At 53.5% G+C, this 19,160-nt stretch overlaps 1 protein-coding gene across 2 annotated transcripts in view; it reads left to right on the top strand.

The window, feature by feature from the left end:
* The window catches only part of UNC13C (unc-13 homolog C), a 66,261-nt gene that overhangs the window by 7,576 nt on the left and 39,525 nt on the right, over positions 1-19,160 (top strand). Inside the window, exons 2-8 of one of the 2 annotated variants that reach the window (XM_044438814.1) lie at positions 1,102-1,124; positions 1,702-1,763; positions 4,882-4,960; positions 5,744-5,749; positions 10,693-10,764; positions 16,222-16,441; positions 17,473-17,700. In XM_044438814.1, coding sequence (XP_044294749.1) covers positions 1,102-1,124; positions 1,702-1,763; positions 4,882-4,960; positions 5,744-5,749; positions 10,693-10,764; positions 16,222-16,441; positions 17,473-17,700 — 690 coding nt within the window. The remainder of the gene's footprint in view (positions 1-1,101; positions 1,125-1,701; positions 1,764-4,881; positions 4,961-5,743; positions 5,750-10,692; positions 10,765-16,221; positions 16,442-17,472; positions 17,701-19,160) is intronic. The other variant, XM_044438813.1, reaches the window with a different exon arrangement.

The raw sequence follows: 19,160 nt of genomic DNA, 5'->3' as shown, positions 1-19,160 counted from the left end.
TGGGCAGCGACGAGTGTCCTGAACGGGCAGCCGTGGCTCTGAAAGGGCCCGGAGAGAGAAGCATCGGTTGGCACTGTGACAGGTGTGCTGGGGATTCCTGAGCCAGCAGGCACTGCTCCTGGTCCTATGGGCCATTAAGGGCTTCCAACCCACCTGGAGAGAGGGGCGCCTCACCCCTCTCCTGGCTTCAGTGAGCCCGGGGCAGGGAGCGGCCACATGGAATTGCTGCGGGCATGCTTCTGGTGGGGGCATTGCTGGGCCCACGAGTCTTCTTTTTGTTCATGGCAGGGGCACCGTCCTGAAGCAGGCCGGTTCCGATTCAAGTGGTATCCCTTGAGTGGGTGTTTTGCCTGTGAGCATAAGTCAGTGACAGGAGGAGTGACTCTTGAAAGAAATACACCTTTCCCTGTGGCGGTCCAGCTCTCCTGTGCAGCCATTCCAGAGGACTAGACCCAGCCACTTGGGAGCCATTCTCCTGCTTCCCAGCTCCATGCCCTGGCGTTGGGGAATGGCGGCAGGGTGGCTGCGAGGGCAACTCCTGTTAGGCCAGGCGGAGACACCGGTCCCAACCCACTACCTGAAGAATTCGCAGTCCTCTTGCTGTTGCACCATTGGAAATGGCTAATGCAAAGGGTCTGATCGTCTAACCCAAGAAGGCATTTCCGGAGTCTGAGAAGGGCCCTCTAATGTTTTGTGGGCCCATTAGAAAAACGGCTCTTCTTTTCCATGTCTTTGTGTTTACTGAGTTTCATTGACTTGGGCTGTATGCCCTCTAACCAAGTTGCTTTGGAAAGTTCAGACAGGGTTACAAATTCTGCCCTGCACCTGCCCCTCTCCCATCAGCTGCTGCTTGTGGAGTAGCACTTGGATCACACAGCCGGCCTTGGGGTTCATGCCCTAGAAAGCACAGCTGGGCTGGAGAAGGGAGTCAGTCACTCCTCTTGGTTCCCCGCAAGTTGCTTCACAGCAGCAGCAGGGAGAGCCCAGACCCCGGATAGCAAAGCTCCCCAACTGGACACCGAGTGGGATTGTAAGTGTGCACCATTTCCTGGTGACTCTTGGATCTAACCTTTATTCCTCCTCTTCCCGATTCTCTTTCAGATAGCAGCTCTGTGGATGAAAAGGTTCTAAGATCACCTATTTCCTTTCAGGGGGGTTGTGTCTTTCGTTGATGTATGTTTGTGACTCAGTGGCCCTGTTTGGTCCCTTCATTTGAGTTGTGAGATGCGCATGTTTGCCCAGCTTTCCATGCTTCTTCTTATTCTCTTCCTCCTCCTCTGTTGATGTCACTAAATGCCTCCCATTGATATGCAGAGTGAACCCTCACTGTTGTGATTCTCTGACCTCATACGTTGTGCCAACTCAGGGCTCTGCTCCGTCAAACCAGTTTTGCTGCCCTGTGGCAAACAAACAAACAAACAATGGGCCAATTGCCTTGGAGGCCACTCTTTGCTCCCCAGGGCTTAAAGAGGACCACCTGCCCCGTGAGGATTCCTGGGTGCACACAGCCAGGGTTTCTCTCTCAATGCTGAATGTCGCTCCGAGGTCTTTTCCAACGGAAGGACGTTGTTAGCTTTGGCGTGGAGCTGGCCCTGCTTAGCACTTCCATTCTGGGTGTTCTATGTGCCGCGCACTGTTTTCCTGCTCACCGCCTGTGCACCCCAGCTAAGTAACTGAGCTCTTCCTTCTTCCCCGTTCAAGGCTCGCATTGTGAGTGGGGGTCCTTTGGAGGCTTCCAAGCTTGCCATCCAGGCTTTTGCAGGGTAAGTACAGGCACCGCGAGCGACTTCTGCCACCTTTCTTATTCTTTCCCTATAGAAACACGGACAACCACATCAAGGGGGCAGAGAACGTATGACTGCCTGAGCATGGAGGAGAGACAGATGGTGGGGAGGGGGCTGGGGCTGCTTCAGAGGAGCTTTGTTCGAGCTTTGTTTGCGGGGGGTGGGGGAGACTGGATGAGATGGCTGGGTCAGGCTGCAACTTTGAGGGCTGGAGACACAAGCACAAAAACAGGGTCCTTTTTCATCATGGCTGATTCATTTCAGTTTAAGTTCCTCGCACTTGCAGCCACCAGAAATGGCTGATTGCATCTCCCAATCTATTTGTGCTCCCTTCTTCAAACTGCTTCCTTCCTGGCTCAGGCCCTGGAGCTGCAGAGAACCAGCGCAGGTTATTTTGGCAGTCTGTTAAAAGCTGCATTCCCCCCCCCCCCGCCCCCAGGTCTTTGGAGCACACACCTGACAAGCATCCCTGCCTTCTCCCTCCCTCCCTCCCTCCCTCTCTCTCTCTCTCACATGCACATGCATAACACTCACACAGCACATGGCAGCATAGCATCTGGAAGAGTTCAGGGGTAAATGTGCATGAACAAAACAATAGGAAATTAAGGACTGCTTGCAATATTCAGGTATGCTGTTCTTCATGGCTGGGTGAGGAACAAGATTTTCTTCAGTCTGAAGATGCCCCCACTCCTCTTGCTGTCCAGATGCAGCCACATCTTTCAGTCTGCCTGGACCCGGCCTGGACCCCTGCAGGCTCACGAGTGACTGGCCTCTTCTGGGCTGCCTGGGCAGCTGGCACAGTGAGCTTGCATGGCTGCTGCCGGCTCAAGGCCACGCGCAAGAGCTGCGCATACGCCTCCCTGCCCTGTGACCCCAGCTGTGCCGCTCTCGGGACCCAGAGAAGCTGTGGCTGCTGCACCTTTTCTGGACATTGAAATTCATGGAAATTCTCCATTTCAGGGAGCCTTCCTGAGCAGGGCACTGCCCCCACCGTGCAGTGAGCCTGAATGCAGGCAAGGAGCCATGGCTGATGCTTCCATCCTGGGGAGGTATGGGAGTCTGTCTGTGGGGGCAGCACGCCAGCTCCCCGAAGGCTGCTGCTGCTGGAGTGAAGGGCCCCCTAAAGGACTCTGCTGCTCCCACCACAGCCTGAACTCTCACATGGGGCTTCCTAGAGTGCTCCCCAGCCGTGGGGAGAGCACAGGAATAGCTCCAGAGGCCCTGAGGCCATCGTGCCCCTTCCCAGCACAGAGGCGTCCCTCCACGCTGGCCCATACCCTGCTGCAGGCCTGGCTGCCTAGCCCTCCCTGGGTCAGCTGCAGGATCGCTGTCCAAGGTACTGAAATTAAACCGGGGCCTGGACTGAGCAAAGTGCATTGGAGTTGGGCCTCTTCAGCCCTGGCCCAGTTTGTGCCGCTTCTCCCTCCCGGCAGCAGGCCTTGCCAGTGGGCCTGCCTGGCTCGGGCAAAATTCTGAGGTTGGAACAGGTTGGCTCTCCATACCCCACACAGCCTTCTGACAAAATAGGTTTAGATCAGACTTGAGAAACTGTTGGTCCAGTTAAATAGATTCTTTTAGTTGCTTGCTTCTGCACTTCTAAAGGTACTTATGAATGGATTTTAGGCCAGTTTACTATCAAAAAGTTGCATTTGAATTGTTCAATTGTTCTGTAAGGTGTTCTGAGTGCCACGTGGAACTGGGGGAGGGGGTGCTCATCTATAAAATAAAGCCAGTGCTCACCTGGAAGGGCCACCTGACTAGAGACTCTCATGTGGCTCAGCTGCAGCAGCATCCATACCTCACTGTCCACATGCACCCAGAGGACTTCAGCCCTGCCCGCCCCCCCAAACCAAGCTGGTGGTGGCATCCTGTGGGCGGTGGTCCCCTGCCCTGACCAGGTGCGATGGATTTTCAATGTTCTTTTGGTTTAGACAAGGCAGGGCTCTGTTTAGGACTGAGCAGATAAGGCATCACAGATTCCTTGTCTTGCTTACGTTGACAAGAGGTGCTGTATGGACCCAGCCCAGCCATCTTGGCTAGGAGGCACCGTGTGCCCTGGCAGACCCCAGAGCAGGCTCCTTGGCCTATGGGCAGACGGAGAAGCACCGCAGCCTTTGCAGCACTGCTGCTCTAATTGAATTGCTGCAGTGGAGTTACTCTGGTTTGGATTTGTGCTGTTTGGATGCGGCAAACAGGTGAAGGGATCACTTTGACTTGAACAGCTTGTGTTGGAATGGTTCTGGCTGTTGAGCTTGGCTCTTGTCCGGGTGGTCTGCTCTTGCTCTAACACAGGGACCAGTCCAAGCTTGTGGGTTCCATGTTGTTTCCTCCAACAGAATCAGGTACAAAAGGCAGGCCCTTAGAATGAAGTTCTGAGCCCAGAGGTGTGTTCTGAGAACCAAAACTGAGTGACACTCATGCCTTTGGGTGTCCCAGGGGTTCTTCATTTCAGTAGTGTAATTGCTGCTGCTCAACAATCGAGAGTCAGGAAATCCTTGCTAGTCTATGGCAAATCACCCAGAGATCTCCCTGCTGGTCCCAGGCTGCCTCCTGCCACGTCCGCTGCACCTCCTGCATCTGCCCTGTTGCTGTTTTGCCTTCTCCACTGTGCTGTTGTAGACGTGGATTTCATATTGCACTCTCTGGCCATTTCTCATGAACTTCTGGGTTGGGATGTGCCAATGGTTGTGGTAAACCTGGATGCGTCCTCTAGCAGGCCTGCAGGAAAAGCGATGCAGAGAGAAACATCAGGTCCTTCATCCGGCCCTGCCTTTCGCTCTGACGGCAATGCTTGGTTCTGGGTAGCACTGAGTATTGCTGCGGCGTATGAGCCAGGGTGAATTACCAGCCAGGCAGCTGAGCTGGTGGGAAGGGGGCAGATAGTAATAAGGGACTGGGCACACGTTTCCGCCATGATGCTGCAGCTCAAAGGGCCAGAGTGATCTTTAGTTCTATTCACATTCCCTGTTCACAAACCTCAATAAGGCCTTTTGGACTCTATGAGTCTGTGAAGCAATGGCCTTTAAAGCCGATCAGTTGTATCACTGGGGTTTTGCATGTAAGCCACTACATTGTCCATCCTTTCTCTCATCTTCAGCCCGAGTAATGCTCTGTACGGTATTGACAGCATGCCGGACTTGCGCCGGAAGAAGACTCTTCCTATTGTTCGGGATGTGGTAAGTTTCTGGCAACTGCTGAGAAAGCACAGGTGCATTGAGGGTGGTGGCTGACAGCAATCTTGGGACTGCACTGGGACTTTTCATTTTCGTTTTGAAATTTATCTTTGCACAAGCTGAAACAAAGACATTGGCTTGCGCCTTGCCTTGTTGCTGCTCAGCTTAAAACAGGCAAAACCGCACAATGACTATTAGTGGTGATTCCATGCTGCAGCTAACTCAAGCGATTAGTGAAAACCTGTGAGATGAGCAGCAGCCCCCGAGCTCCTGCTGGAGCAGCCCAGTTCCTTCTCCTTTGACCCCCACCCCAGTAAGGTTCCTGCACAGGTGCCAGCTTTGCTTCTGCCTCATGTGCTCTGGCTTCCCATGTGGCTCAAAACAGAATTCAGTTCTGTGTAGTGATAAAAGTGACAGATTAGTTGAAGGTCTACCCAGGATTTTTTTTCAAATAGTGGGAGCCTTCCACTGCAATTAGATGTTTGCAAGCATCATTCACTATTTTAGTATACCTGCACTTTGCACTAAATCAATTTCAGTTTGCTCACTGGAGAGAAAAATGAGTAATGGAAAGTGTTCCTCCCTCGAAGTGTTTTCTTCTGTGGATCAATCCAATTACCTGTGTGAAGGTTTTTGAAATGGGGAAGGAATATCAGGACTGCCTGATGTGGTCTCTCCACTGCTTTGATGCCGATCAGCTTGTTAATCATTGCTTGCCATTGCTGTACAACACCTGGCTATTAATACTTTCTCTGATTTCTTTCTCATCAATGCTGGACTTTCCAGGCCATGGTAAGTACTTTTCTGCGACTGGATGTTTTGAAATGCCATAATTAATCTCTTGTGTTTCTCAAAAGCTGCATTCCAGGGCAGCTGTTGGCCACAAATTAGAAATCCCTCCCCATGAGCAACACGTTAATCTGAAACAGTTTTGCAAAAGGGGCTTGAAATCCCTTTTTGAATCAGAGAGTGAGCCCTCGCGTACCTTGTCTCGGTGCAGAATGCCGAGGAGCAGGAATGAGGCTGTGTGCCAAGTGTGCGTCTCTCAGAGGAAGGCAGCAGTGGCCCCATGGAAGGCAGCAGTGCAGAGTGTCCTGGGAGCCGTCATTCACGGCGCCCTGTGCAGGGAAGTGCGTTTCCCACGTCGTCAGTTGCATGATAGAGCACCAGGGCGGATAGTGCTCTGAAAGACCTCCCAGCAGAACCAGTGTCACCAGAAGGAGCCAAGCAGCACCCTTTTTGGATGCAGCCTTCTGTCCGGGGTTTTGGCACAGCAAGAGTGGGGGCGGCTTGCGTGGGCCAAGGTCTTTCTGACTGGAAGCCCAGCTCGGCCCCGGATCTGTTGGGTGCTGAAGGCTGCTGCTGGCATTCTTCACTTGCGTTTGGGGAAAGCGCTGGCCGCTGCCGTGCGAGCTGAGCTGGCCTCAGAGGCTTGAGCTGCATCCCTGCAGTGTATTTCCTCCGAGGGGCCCATCACAGAGAACCCCTTTCCAGACCTTATGGGGTCGCTCAGCTCCCTCTTGTCTTGGGAACACCCGCCTGGGACAAACAGGGCCTTTCCATTTGTCTGGGGACATTTCAGGTCCAGCCAATCCATTTTACTCTGCATCTCCACAAAATGCTGCCTCTCCCCCATGAAGCTAGCAGGACGCCCCGGGGCTGTTCACCGTGCTGCCCTTAATGTTGCGATCATGCAGATCGCTGCTCGGAGGTGCCCGCTGCCCCTGCCCGCCACAGCTCCCGGAACAGGAGCCACTAAGATGGCATAAGAGGAGGCCTCTGCTGCATCTGCACTCAGGGCATGCCCAGCCACTGTCTCATGTGCAGGCAGCTGTGTGCGCTCTCCCCCCCCCCCCCCCCGCTTGCAGGGGGCCGCCGTTAAGCCCCAAAATGGCAGCGTCAAGGCGAGGCAAAAGAGCATCTGGCGCAGCAGCAGCATGGGGAAGGCCAGGGAAAGGAAGGGGTGGTCAGAGGGCCCCCGGAATCCGGAGCCAAGCTGTGGTGGCACCCCACCCTCGCTCCCTGGGATCAGCTTTTGTGTGTGGCCTGCCGCTTCTGGAGAGGGGACGCAGGGTCTTGCCTCCACGTGGACTTCCCTGTCACTCCTGACACAAATCTGGGCTGCTGGCAGAAGGGTGCTTTCGCGCACCTTCTCAGCATCTCCTCGCAGTTTGCCGCAGGAGGGTTGGCTTCCCTTGGAATGCCCAGAGGGCCTTGTGGCAGAAGGCCCTCGACCAGTTCTGTGCCTCCCGGGCATAGGGGTGGTCCACCGCAGTCTGAGCAAAGCCAGAGGCAGCCAACCTCCCAAAGCACAGCTGGAGCGAGCCCGGCTTCTTACACCAGACCTGCCTCACCCTGCTGGCGACACCCCATGCATGAATTCACGGCACTCTGTGCACTGCTGAGACAACAGGAGGCTCCCCCTGGGATGTCTCGGGAGATTAACTTTCTGCTGAGCAAGAGGCACTTGGCTGCCTCCTTGCTGGCAACGTTACGAGGATGCTCTTCCGTGCTCTGTTCTTGGTTGGGAGAGCTTGCTTCAGTTTAGAGCTGGTGCAATATGATCGCAATTTTTGCTCGCCGCCAGCCATACTCCTCATCCAGGAACAACCAAAAGGAGGTGTGGTTCAGCTTCCTGGAACCTGTTTCTGGTCTTGGCATGGGCAGCCGTGGGAGTCTTCCCTTTGGGCTGCATCAAGAGCCACAGAAACAAAACAGCACCCCCATTCCAGCCTGAGAGCCCCTTTAAAGCCAGTGGAAAATAAAGAAATGCCGCTGTGTCCTGCGGTTGGCTTACCCGGAAAGCGAGCTGAGAGTGATGCAGCTGAACAATGAGATCCACTCAAAGGTCACAAAATTCTAGGCAACCTTCCAAGATCTGGAGGGAGGGAGGGAGGGAGGGAGGACAAGCAACAGAGGTAGACTTGATGCAGAATTGTAAAGTCTGCCTGGTCCAAGTCTTCAGATGAAATATGGAAGGAGGTTGCAGACATCTAAATTAGGCTTTGTCAGGTGCAGGGATGGCTTCAGGTTGCACCTGAGGTCTCCCAGGGGTTGCTGGGAAGAAGACAAACAAATGATGCTCGATCCCCCATCTTTATATGTGTAGAATCAAGCTGTTACATGGAACCCTTTTCATACCTAAGTGAAACACAGAGTTTCTTTACTAGGTAGAAAACAGAAGCATAGAGAAAATGGGCAGGTTTTAGACCCAGCACAGGTGGAGATAATTTTAGGTAGTGTGTTATTGTTAGTCATGAAGTCGTGTCTGACCCATCGCGTCCCCATGGACAACACTCCTCCAGGCCTTCCTGTCCTCCACCGTCCCCCAGAGTCCACTTAAGCTCACACCAACCGCTTCAGTGACTCCATCCAGCCACCTCATCCTCTGCCGTCCCCTTCTTCTTTTGCCATCTATTGTTCCCAGCATTAGGCTCTTCTCCAGGGAGTCCTTCCTTCTCATTAGGTGGCCAAAGTATTTGAGTTTCATCTTCAGTATCTGGCCTTCTAAAGAGCAGTCAGGGTTGATCTCCTCCAGGACTGACTGGTTTGATCGCCTCGCAGTCCAAGGGACTCGCAGGAGTCTCCGCCAGCACTGCAATTCAAAGGCCTCAGTTCTTCGGCACTCAGCCTTATGGTCCAGCTGTCACAGCCATACATTGCAACTGGGAAAACCATAGCCTTGACTATACGCTCTTTTGTTGGCAGGGTGATGTCTCTGCTTTTTAGTATGCTGTCTAGATTTGCCATAGCTTTCCTCCCCAGGAGCAAGCATCTTTTAATTTCTTGGCTGCAGTCCCCATCTGCAGTGATCTTGGAGCCCAGGAAAATATAAAATCTGTCACTACCTCCATTTCTTCCCCATCTATTTGCCAAGAAGTGATAGGGCCAGATGCCATGATCTTAGTTTTCTTAATGTTGAGTTTCAAGCCAACTTTTGCACTCTCCTGTTTCACTCGCATCAAGAGGCTCTTTAGTTCCTCTTCACTTTCTGCCATGAGAGTGGTATCATCTGCATATCTGAGGTTGTTGATCTTTCTCCCAATCTTAATTCCAACTGGTGATTCATCCAGCCCCGCCTTTCTCAGGATGTGCTCTGCATACAAGTTAAATAGGGCCTTGCTGGACTCCTGGCCATGGCTGAAGCACCCTGCTTGCCTGGAGTTGTGAGTGCAGCCCTTGTTTGGAGCTTTCTCATGAGCCTCCCCACAGCCTCCCATCAGGCCTGTGGGGCAACGCCAGGCGGTCGCATCTGGAAGCGCGTTCATGGCTGGGACTCCACATCCTTTTTCCACAGAAAGTCGATCCATTTAATTTCTCTGCGTGAATGTGCTGTGTTTATTGGCATAAAAGAGAATGATGGCAGGTGACAAGCATACAGCATTATTTCATTATTAATGGTTAGCTAAGGAAATTAATCATGAATTAGCATCACCAGCTAGCTAAATTACCCAGAGCTTGCAAAAAATTAAAAAAAAACTTGTGACAATCATTTATAAACCGTTGTGTAACAATAACAGAGCATATCAAAGAAGACCATGCCAGAAGCTCTTTCTTCTCTCGGAATTAGTTTCATGCAGGCAATCACAGTACGTCCCTCTGCAATTGTACCTATTGTCACGGGAAATGCGATTGCGGAGGCTGGCATGCATGGGCCATGAGCAGTTTTCAGGGCTGTCAAAAAATCACCCCATCTTAAAACCCGTCCCCAGCCTTTGCCCATATGTGGGCTTCCAGACTCCATCTCTCTTCGGGCAAGGGCCTCGGCTATCCCTGACCCGTGGACTTCTGGACCACTTGCCTCTGACATGACTCCAGCAAGGGGCCATGTGCAACAGGCAAAACATGTCTGAAGCTAGTGCTGCCTGTCTCTGAGGTGCCAGCATGAAGGAAAGAGCCTGCATTTCTCCCATGAAGGCAGGCTAAGATGGCTGACGCGGGCTTTGCAGGGATGTCTGTCAGCCCAGCCTCCAAAAGCAACCGGTCAGGCAAGTGGGACACGTTTTTGGCCTTCTTACTCAAGCCACAGAAGCAGCCCCTTGAGAGAACTGTCCTGTTCTCCCACCCGCTTCCTATTGCAAGTGGTTTCTTGCTGGAGAAGATAGCTCAGGATGCCCAATGGAGCATCCTTCTCTCAGAGGGTTGTTGCTGTGGGGATAAGATTGAGAGCAGGAGGGGGAGAATGTTATAAGCTTATTTGAGATTGTTATAAGAAAAAATTGGGATATAAATCAAATAAAGAAACAAGACCAGGTTCAGGGTGGGGAGAGAGTCCTGATGAACGCCAATTGCAAGTTGTGAGTCTAAAATTCAAACTTCTGCATTATTAGCTAGAACGTTTTCCCAACATTCACAATTTCAGATCCTCCTGGAAACAGAGGTTTCTTAAGTAGGTCAAAAGTAAGTAAGAGGTCCCACATTTGACAAGTTGAAGCTACCAGTATTTCTTCAACATTGTATCACCAAGTCAGCATATTACCATCCAAGCACTTTCGTTTTGGCCTAAGAGATCAGACTGTGTGAGATTGGAACTGGCAAAGGGATTCTGAAAAGCACTGTGAATGCATGGGGTATTGAGCAAGAGCACCGTGCCAAAAGCTGCTCAGGCACTCAAGATGGGCCCCGAAGAGCTTGAGGGAGCAGCCTTGTTCCCCCCGACTGCCTCTTTTCAGCTGATTTTGCACCCACAATGGCTGCTTCCTTGCTTGTTGACAGCATGCTTTTGCTTCGCGCAGGCTCTGGCCGCTCGGAAGTCTGGGATCTCACTGGCCATGCTCATCCGGACATCTGTGAATAACGAGGAGATGGTAAGTGAGGGTTCTGGTACTGCAGGGAAGGCATCTGGTTTCTAGCTCCCAACTCATCGTCTTTTTCTTCAGAGGAGATTGTGCCTAATTGAAAAGATCAGAAGTGTTACAGAAGCGTGCGAACTTTCTGTGGGAGGATGCTGTTTCTTCTTAATACATTCTTTGGAAATTGGAGTGTCCTTGGAGTCCTTTCTTTTGCCTTCCTCCCCTGTAGGGCTTGGCATCAGAACGGAAGTAGTTATCTGTGACTGTTTCTGGAGTTGGATGGGGGCCAAGCAAGGTGTGGCAGCTGGGGCCACAGGACCTGTTGAAACAAGCACCTGAGTGGGGAATTAAAGGATCTGGGCAAACACTGTGGTATATCAGGGGAGTTCCTTTGTACGTAAAATGAGTAACCAGAGCAGCCTGTTTCCTTTCCCTGCCTGTCCGCCTTGACACCGTCTGCTTCCTGCCCCTTGTCCTCCCTCCTATGTTTGCATGCACACGCAGGACTTCGGCTCTTTTGCTGCAAGAGTCTGGCGCTCAGCCACCTTCTCTGTCCTCTTCCTGTCAGTGCTACGGATTGCCCTGTCCCCGAGCACAGGGTTGGTGCCTTGCCTGGCTAAAGCCACCTCTTCCCAAAGTCGCCTCCTTCCCCTTCCTGCTCTTCCCTCCCAGCCAACACCCTCTCCAGCCTCCTTTTGCTTTCTCGGAGCACCGTGGCCACAGGTCTCCCCTTCTTGATCCTCCCCAAGCCCAGCAGACGCATCCGTGTGCCAAGGGGAGGAAGGTCCTCCTTGGCCCTGCGCCTCCCTACTTGGAGCAGTCCCTTCTGCAAGCAGAGAAAGGGGCTCTCGGGGGCCTCCCCTCAGGCTGCTGGTCTGACTGGGGAAAGCCTGTGGCCATCTTCCCAGGAGCCTCCCACTGGGGGCTCAGGTTGACCCCTGTGGGACGCCACAGACCTTTTGTCTGACCCACTGCAGAGCTCCTCCTGGAAACGTGAAAGGTTCGTTGCTGCCTGTTCGTGGCTCTGCCCGTTTCTTGGGCAGCAGCCTGCTGGGTAAGGAGCTCTGGTTCCCCAAACTGCCTGCCCCCAGCAAAACCCCCAACGAGATCAGCCGCTGCCGAGTAAGAAGGATATTTCATTTGGCCACTGGCGTCTTCCTCATTACCAACTGCATGCACAGCTCTCACACCTGACTGGCTTCTAAATTAGCTGCATCCACTCAGGAGACACACCTTGGGGGATGGTACGAGCAGCTGAAGGGAAGCATCTGCTCCGCGCCGGCAGAAGGGCCTCAAAGCAGATGCAGCAGCCACTCAGGCAGAGTGGGGGGGCAGATACGGTTGGGCCACTGTGAGATTCGGGCCACGGTCCGCTCGAGCAGCCTCTAAAATGTGTGTCAGAACAAAGAATCTCGAAGCAGGACATCATTCTGATTTAGAGGGGAAAGAGAGCTCACCTTCAGCTTTGGTTAGGGAGCCATTTGGTGCGTTGGTGCCATTTTTCTGTGCTTTAAATGCTTTTTTGCTTACTCTGCCCACAAAGGGCTTTTCATGGCTGACCAGGAGGTTGATGCTTTGCCAGGTCATGTGGTGGATTTCACAGCGAGCACACCAGACCTCACAGGGTGCCCACCTCTCCTCCTCGTGTTGGTCATGAATGTCCCCTCCTTGAAGAGGAAGAGGTCAAACCAGATGTTGACCGCCACATGGGACAACGATCCCCAAGTCCACACTATTGTGCTTTCTGACTTGGGTCCAATCTTGAGGAGTCCCTGGACTCGACAAGCAGGGCATGGTCTCCATCAATGTATATCCATGAAGATGGTCCCTGGTGCTTGATTTCTACTCCCAAGACTAGGGTTGGTTTATTTTATGCAAATCAGTTCCTTTCATTTATATCCCACCTTTTCTCAGTCCTTCGGGAGGCCCTGAGGAGCTTCACAAAATCCTAGCAAATAATAATAAAAGCTTAACCTTAACTAACCCTAAAATATGCCACACTAAGCCATGCATCATTCCGATTTCTAAAACCCTCGTTTTCCGGAGTTTTTTCAGCCCAGCCCATTCGATCTCAGCATTTCGAACATGTTCCAGCCCTCAGAAACCTCAGGAGCACCTTAGTTTTCCGAACACTAACCCTACCCTGGCTTTCCACCCTAACCCTAAAATATGGCCCACTAAGCCACGCATGGTTCCAATTTCTGAAATCCTCATATTCCAGAGTGTATTCAGCCCAGCTCATTCTATCTCGGCATTTCGAGCACGTTCCAACCCTCAGAAACCTTAGGAGCACCTTAGTTTTCTGAACCCTAACCCTACCCTGGATTTCTACCATAACCCTAAAATATGGGCCACTAAGCCACGCATGGTTCCTTAGACTAGCTGCATGTTGGTTTTCTTGTTGTTGTGAAGTGAATCCGGCCAATCAGAGATCACAGCATGGGAGTGATGATGTCAGATTGTTACGTTGCCAGTCAGCTTACATAATGGTTGACAGGGAAATTTTAATCTTATATTTAAGTAGAACTGGAAATTCCATGTGATGCTTTTGAGCACTTCTGCCTTTTATTTACTGCAGCTTTCCAGTAAAATGACCTCCACAGCTGAGCATTCCTGGGTTGAGAAATAGATGGTAAAACATTGCCTTCCCAAAGCACTCCATTCCGTGGGTGGCATCCCCATGATCATGCTTTGCTTCTGTTTCCAATTGCTTGCCACCTGTCCTGTCTTTTCTCTGACCAGAGTTGCCTCAGTGCAGTGACTGGGACAAATGCTGCCCCGCGTGGTTTTGCACCTGTCTAATTGGTTGCAGCCCAGCCTGTAGCTCCTCAGAAGAAGTCCTGTGGACCGTCCTTTGTCTCTGGCCAGTTTTAATAGCTCCTTCCTTTTGTAGCTGGAACGTTCATTTCTTTTTTTAACTCAAGGCTCCGTTGTTTCAGCCAGGTTGGCTTTGTCTTGACTGTTTAGCCATGGAAAGGAAGCATGCATAGCCTTAAGCTTCCTTTAGTATGCAGCTGGGGACCGGCAGCCCGTGGATGTGAAGGGGCCTCTTTCCCTCTGGAGCCAGCAGGGCCCCTGCCTCCCTTTGAAGCCCAGCCAGGCTTCACTGATGTGAAGCCGGGAGTGGCTTGAATGGGCTGGGTGTCTGCATTTTAGCCCTAGCTGCTGCTGACGCATGGTCTCAGAGGGCTCCCCTTGAAGGAGCAGGGTCCTGACCAGGAATTGTTTCCAGCCCTCCACTTCCCGGTCCTCCAGCTCTTGGCCTCCTGCGTGGCTGAGACCGCTCTGCTACTTCTGCCGCATGCCAGGGACTTCACAGCGAGCGGGATCTGGGTCCCGTTGAAACAAGGAGGAGTCCCGTGAGCACAGAGCGCCCCTTTCCACAGGGCTGGGCTGTCTTGCCCACTGCTGTGGAGCACGGCAGCGGGAGACTCTCCTTGCGTCCCCATTCAGAGGCTCAGTGGGGAGCGACAGGAAAGCTTGCGCCTCCGTCCGGAATGGGCATGGTCAGAGGAGTGAGGGGGAAGTGCTTCCTGCATCCGGCCCCGAGAGCTTCCCTAGAAGGAAGAATGCAGCGTGGCAGAAACGGTGCTTCCAGGTGGAGATTCTTCAGCCCCTCAGCCTGCAAGGCCATTAACTGATTTCCTCCCCACTGGGCGTTTCACACAGCATGCGGCCCATTAGAAAGCGCCTTGGCTGCTTAGCTGTCCTGCGTGCGCCGGACACGTTCCAGCCTGATTTCCTTAATTGCCCTCACCGGGCACAGTTTCTCTGACATCGGAACCTCGTCAGAGTGATTTTGGGGGGCTGGTAACACCCCACCCAGGCCCAGCGGATTGTCAGCCACCCTCACTGGGGCTGGGCGACAGGAAAAGCCATGCCGCATCACCCCCTTGAAGCAGCCGCATCACCCCCCCAGACACCCGCTTGGTGGACAGCAAAGCCTGTGCCAACTAGGGCACTGTCTGCCAGTGCGCTTTCTATTTTCAGCCATCAGCATCTTTTTGTAAATGTATGCAAAGCAAACTACATGTTAGCAGTAAAACAAATTCCAAAGGCAACGTATGCAGGAGATTCGCGATGCAGAAAATGTGGCATTGCATAGCCTCGTGCCTTTCTGCTACAAAATATTTGACAACCACAAACTCTCTGAAGGATCCTGTTCTCTTTCTCAGCAAGAAGTCCTAGGAAATATAACTTCTCTCCTGTGAACGTTTTGTCGTCCGGACCAATTTGTTTGAACTAGTTTATATTAGGCTATGGCCTGTCTCTGGGTGTGTTTTATAGTTATGCATTATAGTTCTAGAAGAACGTGTTTCTGGGATGCAGTCAGACTCTGCATTTGGTGGGTGAGTGGAGGGAAGGTTCAGAATTAGTAGTCAGACTGCTGAAGCCTTGGGCACCCTCTCCAACCCTGGACCCTTCTCTGCCTGAAGCTCAGAGCACTTTGCCAGGACTTCTCGGTACCTGGAAGGCTCTCATGAGAAGGGTAGCACGAGGCAGCACTGATCTGCAACCTGTTGGGGGCGTGTTTGTCGACACTGATGAGCCTGCCTGTGGTGCTAATTGGCGGAGTGTGTGGATCGGCTTCTGCCCTGAGCTCTGCTGGGAGGGGAGGGGAGGGGAGGGGCTGGGCTCCTGGCCACGCTCAGGAGGCAGGGGGGCAGAGTGTGGCCCTCCCGATGCCTTGGCTCTCAGCCCATGGCTGCTGTGGAGGGGTCCTGGGTGCTGCAGAACCAAACATCTGGGCAGCCACAGGTTCCCACCCTGGTTTAAAGGACGCTGATGTGGCCGCTCCTTTGAAGGGGAAGGGATGCACTGATTTTTGCCCCTGGCTATTCCATGTTTCTGCCTCAGCATTGCAAAGACTCCAGGTGCAAAGGTCAAAGTGTCTCTAGTGTTTTAATGTGTGTGACATTTCATTGCAACTTGCAGCATCTGCTGAAGGTAGGATTAGAAATTGTCCGCATAAACACCCCACCTGGGGCAGACCAAAGGGGGAGATGCTGCAGGAAATGGCTGCCTACCCCCCCCCCGAAGCAGTATGCACCCTGTGCACATGGGAAGTGCTTCCAAACATGTCACTCCAGTGCAGCTGCAGAAATGCGCAAGCACCAAGCAAGGGTGCAGAGGTGCCTCCCCCTGCCCCAGCACAAAATGGTGCCCCAGCTCTGGCTGTCTTGCCTGACATGTGCAGCACACAGCTCTCTGGGGTGATGTAGCCAGTGCCAAGACCCCCCCAGGGCCTTGGGCGTGCGAGGCATCGGCTGCTCCGTCCCCTTGGGGACTGAAAGCCATGCATGGAAGGCTTGCTGACGCAGGGTGGGCCTTGGGCAGGTAGTGCGCCATTGCTTGGAAGCCTTGCCAAAGGGGCTTGACGGTCCTGAGGGAATGCATGAAGGGCCGGTCACTGACTGTCTCTCTCCCTCTCTCTCATACTTCTTTCTCGCTCCTCTGGCCCACCCTCCCCAGAAAATGCATGTCTTCAAGAAGACCCTGCAGGCCCTCATCTACCCCATCTCCTCCACCACCCCGCACTGTTTCGACGTGTGGACGGCCACGGCCCCCACCTACTGCTACGAGTGTGAGGGCCTCCTCTGGGGCATCGCCAGGCAAGGCATGAGGTGCACCGAGTGCGGGGTCAAGTGCCACGAGAAGTGCCAGGACCTGCTCAACGCCGACTGCTTGCAACGTGAGTCTTCTGGGGACAGACCCTCCGGCTCTGTGGGGCAGGGGGCAGGGAGCCGGCGCATGGGCCGCTCCGCATCCCCGAGAAGAGGGAGGCAGCCAGGGCCCTCCCAAGCTGCTGGCTCGTCTCTCCCGCCTTTAAAAGCACATCAGTACTCCAGGGTCTGCCCATCTGAGAACAGCCCTTGCCCTGCCCTGCCCTGCCCCAGCCCGCCCTGCCTTGCCCTGCCCTGCCCTGCCCTGCCCCAGCCCGCCCTGCCCCGCCCCGCCCCGCCCCGCCCCGCCCCCCAGGTCAGCCACGGCCCATGCCCCTGCTGTTCAGCCCCTGCAAGTGGAGCTGCTGCAGAGGGACCAGCGCAGGCTGTGAATCCAGCTGCAGGAGGCTCCTGGTTCAGGGTCTCGTGTTGCATGAGAGCAGCAAGACCCTCCTGGGGCTGACCAGACAGTGGCAATGGATCCACCATGGCAGACCAGAGCCGGCTTCCCCGGGGTGGGGCCTCCACTGCCCTTCCGTTCCCATTCGCCCCATCCAGGAGAGCCAGTGCAGCTGGCAGCTGCACTCCCAAAGATTCGGAGGGTGCCAGGTCAGCAACGGCCGGGCGAGCCTGCAGGTTTCTCTTTGGCCTGTGGCAGCCTACCCTTCAACCTGCCCAGCTTTGCCCCAGAATAGATCCAGTTGCTCTCCAGGTCTGCTTTGGATTCCTTTGCAGAAGGCTCCGGGCCTGGGTGTGTGTTGCGGTCATGACCTCCGAGTGTGGCCGCCCCCGGAGCACACAGTGCGGCAGCCTCGCATCCTACAGTCAGCCAAGTGTAGTTACTATGCCAACTGTTGTCGGAACATTTTTTCAAAAATTAAAATTATTTTTAGGCCACCTTTAAAAGGAAAACCTTCTCCAGGCAGCGTGCAGAATCAAACCATGCAAAACATACATTAGCCAATAAATATACAACAACATTCTAAAGACTAAAATATAGTACTATGGTACTTATCGTATGTAACAAGTATATAATAACAAGACTTTTACTTCACGTCAGGAGCAGCAGAAAAGAGCTCCAAGCATGGTGCAGAAGATAAGACCCAGAATATTATTACAGCAATGAAGGAGCAAATGAAGATCCGAGAGAGAAACAGACCGGAGATCTTTGAGCTGATCCAGGAAATGTTCCAGATCCCCAAGGAGGACTTCATACAGCACACAAAGGCAGCCAAACAAAGTGTCCTGGATGGGACTTCCAAATGGTCAGCAAAAATAACCATCACAGGTGAGAAGATCTACCTGTGCTTTGTCCTAGTACAATCCCTTTTTCCCCCTTCCCTTCCCTTCCCTTCCCTTCCCTTCCCTTCCCTTCCCTTCCCTTCCCTTCCTTGGATCCCCAGTCATGGACTGGGAACAGAGACAGCAAGGCGTGCAAGCGAGGGGTTCTTTGTGTGCTCAGAGTAAACAAGACTGTGCCACGTGATCGCTTCAGGTCCATGCTGGCTGCAGGCTGGGGGAGTGGCCTTCGTCCAGCAGGGGAGGGGAGCCAAGTTAATAGCAGGCTTACTATCCTTCCTGATGTCAGTATTAACATGCTGAATGTAAAACTAGCCATTTGGAGTTTGATTTTCCATGACTGCATATCCACCTTTGTGTGTTTTATACATTTTGGCATATTCTATTTAGACTTTAGCAGATACAAACACAAGATCATTGTGATACCTGCTGATTGACAAAGTCATCTAGCATACTGAGCTCCATGAGGTGTTACCTGACTAATGTGTGAGAGCTGAACAGTTGAGGCATTCAGCAACGGTCCCTGGGCCCATTTGAGTGCTCCGGATACTCAGTGTCAGAACACACGCAGGTGGGAGGCAACCCCATGCCAGGCTGGCATGGCTGTGGCTCCTTGGGGTGTGGAAGGGACTTCCCAGTCTGTGAATGTCCTGCAAGCTGAGTTGGCTAGAAGATCCATGGCAGAGAGGCTGGAGCATCTGAGGCTGGATCTTGAGTGGCTGCAAGAGGTCGTGCGGCTCCTTGGTGAGCTTGCAGGCCTCTGGATTCCTCAGGCGCAGAACCGCAGCTGGCCCCACCACCTCCCTTGGCACAGCTCAGTGTGACCAAAGGCCCTCGGCCACTGGATGGTCGGGACTCGTCATGCCAAGATAGGTAGCGAGTCCTGGGTTGCTGTTGCAGGGTGGAGGATCTGTTTGGGAAGCGCCTGCTCTGCCTGTGCAGGAGGTTGCTGGAAGCCCTTCCACTGAGGCCTTGGGGGACAAGTCTGGTGAAGAAAGCCCCTCCCTGGACAAAATGGGGGGGGGGGCTGCTGCTGTTAGAGTCATCAGCACTGAGCTTGAGGGTAGGTGGCTGGTCCGGCTCAAGAGGAGAGGAGAGGAGAGATGGCCGTGCCTTGGGCAGACAGATGTTCCTGGAAGTCTGCTTTCTGACAAGGATCGTCACAGCCTCCGCTCTTCCCTGGTCCTGCTTCAAAGGCTTCCCTTGCCTCCTGTTTGTGGGTGCCCTCTCTGGACGCCCCCCACGATGCTCTCGGGTCACCCCAGACAGGAAGTGGCTCAGCAGCAGCAGCACAGAATTGCAGAGAGGCACAGGCCGAGTGGGGCTGGGCTGGTCTGCCGGGGGGCTGGTCGCAGCTGGGGTGCGGCACCCCTGGAGGACTGTGGAGGATGCAAGCCTGGCCTGCGGGGGCGGTGCCGCCTCTGGCTGTCTTTCTGCCTCTGGCCTTTG

Source organism: Varanus komodoensis, unplaced genomic scaffold, assembly GCF_004798865.1.
Source record: "Varanus komodoensis strain SLA01 unplaced genomic scaffold, ASM479886v1 scaffold33, whole genome shotgun sequence".
In the NCBI taxonomy this organism is placed as follows: domain Eukaryota; kingdom Metazoa; phylum Chordata; class Lepidosauria; order Squamata; family Varanidae; genus Varanus; species Varanus komodoensis.
This window is presented reverse-complemented; position numbering and strand designations above follow the sequence as displayed.